The sequence below is a fragment of the Caretta caretta genome, chromosome 24 (assembly GCF_965140235.1).
Source record: "Caretta caretta isolate rCarCar2 chromosome 24, rCarCar1.hap1, whole genome shotgun sequence".
In the NCBI taxonomy this organism is placed as follows: Eukaryota; Metazoa; Chordata; order Testudines; family Cheloniidae; genus Caretta; species Caretta caretta.
The window spans coordinates 17,700,772-17,712,043 of record NC_134229.1 but is presented as its reverse complement, the minus strand read 5'-3'; the positions used below and the strand labels follow the sequence as shown (position 1 = coordinate 17,712,043).

The 11,272-nt window shown below is 51.9% G+C and overlaps 1 protein-coding gene across 2 annotated transcripts; it reads left to right on the top strand.

Moving 5' to 3' along the window:
• The first annotated feature begins 1,121 nt into the window (after positions 1-1,121).
• Positions 1,122-5,586, top strand: LOC125625666 (chemerin-like receptor 1). 2 transcript variants are annotated; one of them, XM_048828015.2, is made up of 2 exons: positions 1,122-1,313; positions 3,763-5,586. In XM_048828015.2, the coding sequence occupies exon 2, from the start codon at positions 3,804-3,806 to the stop codon at positions 4,893-4,895; it is 1,092 nt and encodes a 363-aa protein (XP_048683972.2). In that variant the 5' UTR covers positions 1,122-1,313; positions 3,763-3,803; the 3' UTR covers positions 4,896-5,586. The 2 variants fall into 2 exon arrangements, with proteins under 2 accessions (XP_048683972.2, XP_048683973.2); XM_048828016.2 differs by having other exon boundaries at positions 1,122-1,323.
• The last annotated feature ends 5,686 nt before the right edge of the window (positions 5,587-11,272 follow it).

Genomic DNA, 11,272 nt, shown 5'->3' with positions numbered 1-11,272 from the left:
TTTGCATCCCCTGCAGCCCCTCTGCGCCCAGAGAGGTGGCTAAAAGCGACGCCCGGAACAGCCTGAAGCTGGTACAATCTGCCAGGTCTTGGGGTGGTGTTTTTTCAGCCAAGAAGTTGCAAGCAAGAGTCACTCCGGGAGACAGAAGCGACGTTTTCTTGCCCTGCTGGGTTTTTCCTCACCTTTTCTCTGTGGGTTTGTGCTATTTTGTCCTCCAGGAAACAGCATCAGACTTTAACAACAGAGGCAAGGACGAGGGCTCCAGCCCAGCTCAGCTGACTTCTCCTCCTTTCCCCAAATCATCTCGGGCACCAGCTAAAAGGCTGTCGGACCAGGTGGGTTTTCCCTTCCCAAAATCTCTCTGCACCCAAGGGCACAAGGGTTACGGTTCAAGTGAAAGCCTGACTTAATACTTTACATGGCAAAGGAATTCACTCCCCCCCCCCCCGTTTCTTTAATAAAAGGGTGTTTGCTGGGGTCATAAACAGGCTGCAGATTCTGTGGAGCAAACCCTGAACCTTGTTTAAAGTTGTACAGTTTCAGATTCGTGGTCACAACTTTTGACTTTTGGGCTCCTTTAGTATAAATTAATACAACAGCCCCCTACTCTTACCACTGGACCCCACTCAGCTGTGGGACAGAAACCAGGAGTTCTGACTCACAGACCCCCATGTTCTAACCCACTCGACCCCACTCCTCAGCCAGAGCCACGGATAGAACCCAGGAATCCTGGCTCCCAGCCCCCCCGCTATCACCCACTAGACCCCACTCCTCAGCCAGAGCCACGGATAGAACCCAGGAATCCTGGCTCCCAACCCCCCTGCTATCACCCGCTAGACCCCACTCCTCAGCCAGAGCCACGGATAGAACCCAGGAATCCTGGCTCCCAACCCCCCTGCTATCACCCACTAGACCCCACTCCTCAGCCAGAGCCAGGGATAGAACCCAGGAATCCTGGCTCTCAGCCCCCCCGCTATCACCCACTTGACCCCACTCCTGAGCCAGAGCCAGGGATAGAACCCAGGAATCCTGTTCCACGCCTGTGCAGATGTCAAGGGTTACATCACTCTTCCGTTGTTCTCTCTGTTGGGGCAGAGGCTCAGTGTTCTTCCTGTGTTGGTCAAGTGCTGTGGACCACGCCTTGCTAGCAGCACATACAAAGGCATCCCGGGCCTCTGGAGGGTTTGAGATCCACTACCCGAGAGGAGCAGACGGGGCTGGCTTCAGAGGAGAGGATCAGCCAGGGAGAGGCTGCCCTTAGAGAGCCCCATAGACGGGAAAGGAGACATCACATGCACCGTGAGCACCCAGAGGTATAAGAAGGTGACCAGGACTCCCGGGTTCTCTATGTGGCTCCTGGGAGGGGCGTGGGGTCTAGGGGTTAGAGCAGGGGGGCTGGGAGCCAGGACTCCTGGGTTCTACCCTGGCTCTGGGAGGGGAGTGGGGTCTGGTGGATTAGAGTGGGGGTGGAGGCTTGGAGCCAGGACTCCTGGGTCCTCTCCCCACCTGTGGGGGGGCTGGGAGCCAGGACTGCAGGGCTGTATTCTTGGTTCTGGAGGGGTAAAATCTAATAACTAAAGTAACTGGAGCTCCCATCCCGTTCAGAAGAGGAAGTGGTGCTGGGACAGGGGTGGCATGGAGTCTGCCTTTCCTCTTCCCCTATTTAACAACCACCCCTGGGTTGGGACATCGGGGCGGGGGGGACGGATCCTGAGGCCTGCGTGTCAAGAAGCTGGTGTTTGAACAGGGTGTGCTGAAGAAATAGCTGCAGGAGTGGGCTGGCAGCCACGAGAGGCGGGCAGAGAGCCTTCCAGCTGCCCGGTTACTAGCCTTTACTGGAATCAGTTGCTACAGATTTTACAAATCTTTCCGTGCACTTCCCAGCCCTTCGTTTAACTCAAGGCCTCCAGGTCTTTGCCCCCCAAAATCTGGGGAGGCAGCCCCAACTCTCCCTGCACAGATCAGTTAACTGGGGGCAGAGTCTGGGGTAGGGGTGGTCTGACCGTGGGAAGTTTTTCCCACATGGAGATGCTGCCTCTCAGAAGAAATGTGCCAGATTTATGGACTTGGCTAGCCGGGCTGTACCCACCACGGTAACCACTAGAGCCCAAAGTCAGGAATCCTAAAAGCCAGCCCTCCCTGCTATAAACCACTGGTCCCCACTCCCCTTCTCGTACCAGTAATAGAACCCAGGAGTCCTGACCCCAGCCACCCTGCTCTAACCCCCTGGTCCCCTCTCCCGACCCAGGGGTGGAAGTAGAACCCAGGCATGCTGATCATCCCCAACTTTTGTCTGAAAGTTTGCAAGGCATATCCCGGGTGGGAGGGGAGCTATTAACGAACAGCCTGCTAATCACTGTGGGGCACAGAACATCTCCCTCCCCCAGGTTTCCCACAATTGGGTCATTCATCCCCTACTGCAAGGTCTGAAGGTCATGGCGGGGTAACTATGGGAGGGTCTTAGCTGAATAATAATTTAAACCCCACTGAAATAGCAATAAATAATTCACTGATCGTGCTGCAACACACAACTAACCACAAGCATTTTGTTTTTCCATCTGAATTTCTCAGTGTCCGGGGGCCCCCCAGTGGCAGCCTACAGATTTTTGAGTATCACCTGGTGAAATATTTTGATTGAATTGTTTTTTTTTTTCAGTGAAAAATGCAGATTTGGTGACACTGATACATTTAATGAATCCAGGCCGGTTTCACTAAATCGCTCATTTCAGGATCCCGCCCCCCCCTCGGCTTGCCAAAAAACAAAGCTCACCCCCCTCATTGAAATATTTCCACTGGGCATTTTGGGAAACCAAAAGTGTCTATTCTCAATGACTTCTCATTTTGAAATATCCTTGAATTTTATCCATGTTTAAATGATTTGAAGCCATGAAAAACACTCGAGATCCAAATGAAATGGTTCCGTTCAGGTAGAAGGAAATGCTTCCCCAAACTGATTTTTCCGAAAATTGCGAAAAAATTTCATTGTGGTTCGATCTGAAACAATTTTTCCTCCTCAATTGTTTGGAATCACCAGCAAACCAAAAAGTCCATTATTGGAGGGCCACCCAATGGTATCCAACACAGATCATAGACCTCACCCCAGTAATTCCTGCTTGAACTAAAGTCAAATCTTTTAGAAACACCTCCAGTCTTGATTTTGAAACTGCCAGTGATGGAGAATCCACTAGAGCCGTTAGGAAGTTATTCCGATGGTGAATTCTGTCACCATTAAAAAGTTGCCCCTTATTTCCAGTCTAAATTTGTCTTGCTTCAACTTCCAGCCATTGGGTCTTGTTAGGCTTTTGGTTGCTAGACTGAAGAGTCCATGGTCAAATATTTGTTCTCCATGTAGGTATCTATAGACTGGGACCCCTTCAACTTCTCTTTGTTAAGCCAGATAGATGGATTTCCTGGAATTTCTCACTATAAAGCAGGTGTTCCAATATTTGAATCATTCCCACTGCTCTTCTCTGAGTCCTCTCCAATTTATTACCATCCTTGAGTTTGAAGACTTTGACCTAACACAGTGACCGGGAAATAAGTAAATTAATTTACCAGTTAGGGGCCAGGAGAGTATCTTGGTCCCCTTTCTCTATCATCTTTGTCCAAGTTTCTCACTGAGTGTAAATGTCGTGCAACAGAATACAGGAGTCCCACATTCCCTTGGTCCTTCTGAAGGGTGGTGTTCCCTCCAAGTCACTGGCTGGTTGGGAGGTAGCCAGGGGAGATAACTAATGGATGAGTTCTGTTGGTGTGTGACAGGTGGAGAAAGAAGTAAGGCAGAGAGAATTGAAAACATCCCCATGGCTGTGGAGGGCACCTCTCTTCCCACAACTCTGTTGGATGTCTCCTCCACCTTCTATTATGATGATCCTATGTACAATGATGAAGATATGGTCCGTAAGCAAGCGCTCTTCAATAGCATGCATGTGGTCACTATGGTCATCTATTCCATTGCCTTCGGACTGGGAGTGACGGGCAACGGGCTGGTCATCTTCATCACTGGCTTCCGGATGAAGAGGACAGTCAACACCATCTGGTTTCTCAACCTGGCCGTGGCCGACTTCATCTTCACCTTCTTTCTCCCCTTCAGTTTGGCCTACACAGCCCTGGGCTTCCACTGGCCATTTGGGAGGGCATTGTGTAAGATCAACAGCACTTTGGCCTTCCTCAATCTCTACGCCAGCGTCTACCTCCTCATGGTCATCAGCATAGACCGCTGCATCTCCGTAGTGCGCCCTGTGTGGGCCCAGAACCACCGCACACCCCACCTGGCTTTCCTGGTAGCCTTGGGTGTGTGGGTCGTGGCCTTGGCCTTGTGTTCTCCGAACCTATACTTCCGCCACACGGCACCCTCCCCATACAACAAGAATATCACCAACTGCTACAACAATTTCGACAGTGTGGGGGAAGGGGCCACCGAGGAGCAGAGAAACAAGAGGAAAAACACAAACCACCGGGCCATGATCATCAGCCGCTTTATCTTAGGCTTCCTTATCCCTTTCACTGTCATCGTGTGCTGCTACGGTGCCATCTTGGTCAAGCTAAGGAGGAACCAACTGGCCCGATCTGGGAAGCCCTTCAAGGTCATTGCTGCCGTGATCGTGGCTTTCTTCCTCTGCTGGCTCCCCTACCACATCTTCTCTTTCCTGGAGATGAACCGGACACCCAGCATGGACACCACCCTCATTGTCGGCCTTCCCTTGACCGCCAGCCTGGCCTTCATCAACAGCTGCCTCAATCCCATCCTCTACGTCTTCATGGGTCAGGACTTCAAGGAGAAGCTGCGCCGCTCCCTCTTCTCAGCCTTCGAAACTGCCTTCAGTGAGGAGGCTGCCAGCATCACTGCGAACACGAAGAGCAAGTCCACAGACATGGATTCCCAGGTCTTCTAGGCACCATGCATCTGCTGAGAGCTGGGAACCTCAGCTGTGTTCAGCCAGAACCTCTCCCCAACATCAACAGGGGCAAAATTGACCCAGTGAACTTCACCCTTCCATAGACATGATTCCCTGCTTGGCTCTGCTTGTGTTGATATACCCCTGCCAGGGATGGTCTAGGTTCGCTTGGTCCTGTCTCACCATGGGAGAAGATGCTTGAAGGCCTCTTGAGGTTCCTTCTAACCCTACATTTCTGTGAACAGATGCTTCCGTGTGGATGGATAGAAGCCAACGAAGAACAAAATGCCATCACCTGGTGGTGGGATCCTTCCCTGATTTCTCTGTAGTAAATGCATTCAGTGAGCATAACTTGAGCAGCGTTTTCTATACCCAAGAGTGATTGTGGGGGCATCCAACTGGAGAGATCTGGTGTTCAGAGGAACTTTGTTGAAATGACGTCTCCATTTGGTCTCTGAGAACAGACCCCAAAACCTTCGCTTTTCTCCTTTCCTCCTTAATAGCGGGTCGCTCGGTTTCTAATGAAAGCTGAGGCTGTACGAAATGAAATGCGGGTGCCCTTGCTGATCCTGGGAGCTGGGAATTGGATCTGAACGGGACACACAGCCAAGATAATAGAGACAATAGAGCTGCGTTGTAGAAAGATTCTGGTTTCTTCATTGAAAAAAGAAGAAAGACACCTTCTCAATCAGGGGTGAATTGTTCACTGTAAGGGGGGATTCTCTGTAGTGAGGTTCAGTTCATTATGAGGGGGGGGTCACTCAAAGGGGTTATGAGCTCATTATAAGAAGTTATCACTATGGTAAAAGATGACTTGTTTGGAACTAGAGATCTGGGAGGGGAGTGGTGTCAAGGGTTACAGCAGGGCATGGGAGGGGGGGACGACTTGGAGGCAGGAGTCCTGTGTGTGATTACGGGGCAGGTCACTTTTTTGAGGGGGGCAGGGAGGGGGTGAAGGATCGCAAACAGCTGGGCACGGGACAGAAGGGACCCAGGGGAGGAAAAAACACCTGCGACACACGATGGTCCAAGGGCAGGGCCCTGGGGTTGGTCAGTGTCACCGTCCTGTCTGATGGCTCCAACTTAGTGGCCAGATGCCAAGATAGGCTGAACCAGATCCCTCTCTGTCGCCTCTGGTCCGCCAGATGCAGTGAGCCTTCATCATGGCGGGATTTAAAACCCGGGAGGGAGCGGGGATCTGACAAGCACTGACTCCTGCACAAATGGAGTTAATGCACAAGGGACACCCAGGTCTAACTCACTGGACCCCACTCCCCTCCCAGAGCTGGGGAGAGAACCCAGGAGTCCTGGCTCCCAGTCCCCCTGCTCTACCCACTAGATGCTACTCCCTTCCCAGAGCTGGGGATAGAACCCAGGTATCCCGACTCCCAGTGATAGTCAGAAGGGCCAGTCTCTGGCTGCAAGAGAGCACAAGACCCATCCTCCTCCCGCTCGGGGCTGCACAGACTGACAGACCGCAGAGCAGCTGGACCAATGCCCCGACTCCTTCCCTGTCAATGTTCCCACCTTCCCATGGCAGCTCGACTCCCTGCCAGCTGCCTGCCCCTCCCTGTGTCAGCCTGGCCCAGACAGGGGCCAGGACACAGAACTACCATCACTGGATCCACCCTATGGGCCCATCTAGCCCGGTATCCCGCCCCCTCCCTGCCTACCTAGATCAGGCCCATGGGCTCAGCCAACCTGATTTCCCGCCCCCTTATTTAATGCCCCTTTGTGCAGCCCTAGAGCTTGGTAACCAGATGCCAAAGCGGCCATCCCGGGTTCCTGAAGGCCTGGTAGGTTCCTCAGCACTGGACAGCTCCACCATCTCAGAGCACATGACACTAAAAGTTACAGGAGGAGCAGAGAGACAGAGGGGCTGGTCCAGGTGGGGTGGGAGCAGCAGAGGGGGCTGGTTCTTGCCCCCAGGAGGATGATGAAGGCCACCTCTGTGGAGAGGAAGGAGGTGAAGATGAAGTCGGCCATGGCTGAGTTGAGGTTCCAGACAGCGGCCATCAGCTGGCGATGAAGATGACCGGGCTGTTGTCTGTCACGCTGAGTAGGAATCCAGACTGAAGAGGATGGCAAAGAGAACGCCTGTCCATTCACACTGGGCTCCATCCTCTTCTCCCTGCTGGTAGGGATTCCCGAAGAAGGGGTGTAAGGTGCTGTTCACATACGGAAAGGCAGGGTGGGCCCGGGGGCTGGAAGGGCATGATCTCCTCTGTCCTACGCCATCCAAACCCACATCCACCATCACCGTTAGTGCTGTCGGGCCGAGGGTGCAGGGGGTTGGCAGAGCTGGGCAGAAAAGGGTTTCCCCATACCACACATTTTGGAAAAATGTTCCCATCCCAACCCGGAGCCAAACCTTGAAATTCCAACATTTTCATGAACCAAAAACCTTGTGGGGGGGAAATCGATTCGGGACAATCAGAGCTTCCAAGGCCAGAAGGGACCATTGTGATCATCTAGTCCACTGGTCCCCAAACTTTTTACCTCGTACCCCCTGCTTACCCCTGTCCGCATCCCTCCCACCACCCCCTGGCACTAGGGGTGGGAGCAGAGCTCTGGGAGAGGGAGGGGTGTGGACAGAGGTAAGGGGGCCAAGGCTGGGGCCACAGCTGGGGGTGGGCATGGAGCCTCGGTTGCGGGGATGGCAGCCAGGGCTGAGAACAGCCCCAGGGACAGGGCCAGCAGCTGGAACTGAGCCAGACGTGCCCCCCGAACCTTCCTCGCTGCCCACCTAGGGGGCGCCCCTCCCAGACTGGGGACCTCTGATCCAGTTTGACCACCTGGATAACACAACTCCTACCACTCCCGTGACTTAATTCCTGTTTGAACAGGAGCAGATCTCTTAAAAAAAATATCCCAACTTGCTTTAAAAAGTGCCAGTGGCAGAAACTCCACCCCCATCGAAACGCTCCGTTCCAACCACTTTGAAATGGTGTGTTTCAATCCCACCCCTTTTTACATTTTTTTAGCTTATATTTGCCAGGAAAAAAAGGTTGTTTTGGAAGAATCAGACTCTTTCGTCTGGAATTTCAAAACTCCCCCCCCCAACACCCCTTTTTGAGTCGGGAGATCCGCGGAATTCCCGTGAAAAGTTCCAACTTCAAGTAAATCGGCGTTTTTGGACAGGCCAAAAAGTCTTGCCGAAAATGTCGACTCTTCAGATAAGTAGAGAGATGGGCTGGAAACCCCACCCCCTTCCTCCCCATGCAGAGTGGGCAGAGCTTTCTCTTCCCTGGAGCCGGGGCTTCGCCACTTTTCTCTCAGAAGGGCGGGGCTTCTTCTTCCCCCTCCCCTCTCGCTCTGCCTGTTGATTGGCAGCTGCCTCCCCATGCCATGCCACGCGCTGATTGGCCACAAGACAGTGCCACTCAATAATTGGCTGCAGGATATTGAGAGACGAATGGGCAGGAGCTGGTCCAATCCAGTTCTGACTAGACCAGTGGGGGGGGCAGAAGAGGGAGGAGCCAACCCAGGCCACACCCCAATAGGCCGAAGTGGCGTGCAGCCGTGTGAATAGGGATGGGGCGATGGGTTGTGTGGGAAATCTCCCTTCCAGGGCTGGGGCAGCTGGATGTGGGGTGGTGTCTTCACACTGGTGGGGACAGGATAGGGGGTAGTAGTGGGGATAAGGGGCCATGAGGTTCCCTCTGTAGCTACTCCCCCATGCCCCATTGGTCCGTTCTGAATCTTCCTTGACTCAGCCCAGGTGCCACCCTGACCGTACCCTCTACAGAACCACAGCCCCATCAGCCACTGAGGGGATCCACCGGCTCCATCGAGGGGCTTTAAGGGAAACATTCAAAATTTTGAGACTCAGTGAAATTGTCAGCGTTGGCCTCACACCGCATGGGACATTTAGAAAAGCAGCCTAATTAGTGATCCAAAACATTGCATTTCCGTTAAAAGGCCATTACCCGATGGAAATCTCATTCATTCCAAAATGCCGATCAATCACCCAAACCCTCCATAGTGACTCCTGGGTTCTATCCCCAGCTCCGGAAGTGGAGTGGGGTATAGTGCTTAGAGTGGGTGTGGGGCTGGAAGCCAGGACTCCTGGGTTCTATCCCCAGCTCTGTGAGGGGAGTGTGGTCTAGTTGGCTTTCTTTGTGCCCTTCACTACTTTATGGAGCTGACCGCCCCCAGGTGGAATAAAAATAAAAATTCTACTTTCCAAACTGCTCTGGTGGAGACAAAAGACCAAAGAGAGACCAAAAAACTAAAGACAAAGATCCCCTGGTAAACCAGACATTCTGGTTTACAGTTTTCCTCCAAGTATTTGACAAGGGCAGCACAGCCAAAACCAAATGTTCAAAAGTCATGGAACAGGCCCCAAAAGGAATGGAATTTGCTTAAAAATCTTGAAGTTAAGAAAAATAGTAATAAATCAGAGCTCTTTTTATGTATCTTCTGGTCCTGCTCCGTTCTGGGTTACATTTTTGATCTTTTCTCCAAAAGGACTAGAAACGTCCTTATTTTCTTAATGAAAGCTGCTAAAATTCTCTTATAATATTTCTAGGAGCTGGGGCTCTAAGTCAAATACTGTGAGAGTCACAAAAAAAATCATGAAAGCTTGCAACACAGCAAATGGTTAATGTAGGGGGAAAATGAATTTTTTCTATTCTGCAAAAAGACCATTTTCCTGCAGCAAATCCATTCATACCAAAAGCGTCAAGCAACTAAACAAATTCTCCATTTCCCCCAGGAATTCATTTGCTCCCCTATTGCACTGGTTCCAATTCTAATCCGACGTCCATTTGGTTGGGGCATCTCAGTTGTGCCCCGAATTCCCGGCCCAAGCAGAAGCAAAACAATGGATTCAGACAGGTCTTCAAAGAGACCAGGCTATAAGCAAAGACACTGTCTCTGGCTAAGGACCATTGGTTCTTTAGAGGTGATGCTTGATCAAAGAGCTGAAGGAAGTAGAAGACATGGCACAGGGTCCAGCTAAGGAAAAAAGTCAAGATCAAGGCAAGGTGGAGCTTGCTGGCATAAGCAAGATGGCTTAATCCCCTCAATTTGGCAGCTAGAATGACATAGCCGGTGATGATGAAAGCTAATGGGACCAGGAACCCAACCAGGAATTGATAAATAACATCAATGTTATTGATGCTTGGCATCACCTTTCCCCCCACCAAGAACCGGCTTTCATAATAGAAGTAACTAAATGAACCTGGGTTTACCACATCAGCGTAGTGCATCAGGGCATGCCAGAGATCTTGGTGTCTCAAGCTGTACCCCAAGGGAAGATGCCCAGAACAGGAAGCCAGGTGGGACGTGAGGTGATTTCTAGTCCACCTGGGGCAGACCAGGGAGAGGCAGCGGTCGGTGTTGATGACTGTCAGGAGGAAGGTGCTGGAGAACATGTGGAGGGAGGTGACGATGTTGCTCAGCTCACATAGCCACCTGCTGAAGAGGTCGTGGGTGCCTGGCCACGTGCAGCCCAACCAGAAGAACAGGATGCAGGGGACGATCACATCAGTCATGGCCAGGTTGAGGAACCAGATGGCGTTGGCCTTCTTCTTTATGAGGATGCCAGCATGGAAGTTGATGTCGCCGTTCAACACCATGCCGAGGAGGATGGGCAGGCCAGCGATGAACACAATGGCTATCAGTGTCTTGAGGGCTCCCAGTGCTGGGAAGACAGAGGAAAGAACTAATAGAGGCCGAAGCACAAAGGGAGAGAGAAACAGATAAAGCGCTAAATGGAGCAGGGGAAGGGGCGGAGAGAAATCCTGCAGCTAGCTTGTGCTCCTCCGAAGCCATGAAGATGTTGATCTGTTCCACCTACATAGCTCAGACAGGATCCAGTCTTCATGGGCAAACAATGCCGCGGTTGATCCAATCCCAGGACCGGGCATTGGGCCAGTGGGTTCGCCAGCTCTTTCCTAGCAAGATCACGTCCACTGAGTGCAATTGTCTCATGGAGATCTCTAATCGCTTCCCTTACGGCTCGTCATAGAATCATAAAATATCAGGGTCGGAAGGGACCTCAGGAGGTCATCTAGTCCAATCCCCTGCTCAAAGCAGGACCCATCCCCAACTAAATCATCCCAGCCAGGGCTTTGTCAAGCCTGACCTTAAAAACTTCTAAGGAAGGAGATTCCACCCCCTCCCTTCGTCCCCCTGCCTTCTCTCACGTTCCCCAGAACTCAGAGGGAGTGAACAGCTGGAGCTGGTGAACCCCCCCAATAAAAATCAACAAAATGCTGGAATCATTCTCTTCCCCTCAGGGCTTGGTGAGGACCTGACCTTCCTTTTTGAAAGGTTTCCCGATGGGTTTTCTGAAGGACGTTTTCCTCCAGTTCTGAACTAACCCATTTGGAAAGTAGAAGGGCCTGGGAATCCAGCATCTTTTCATT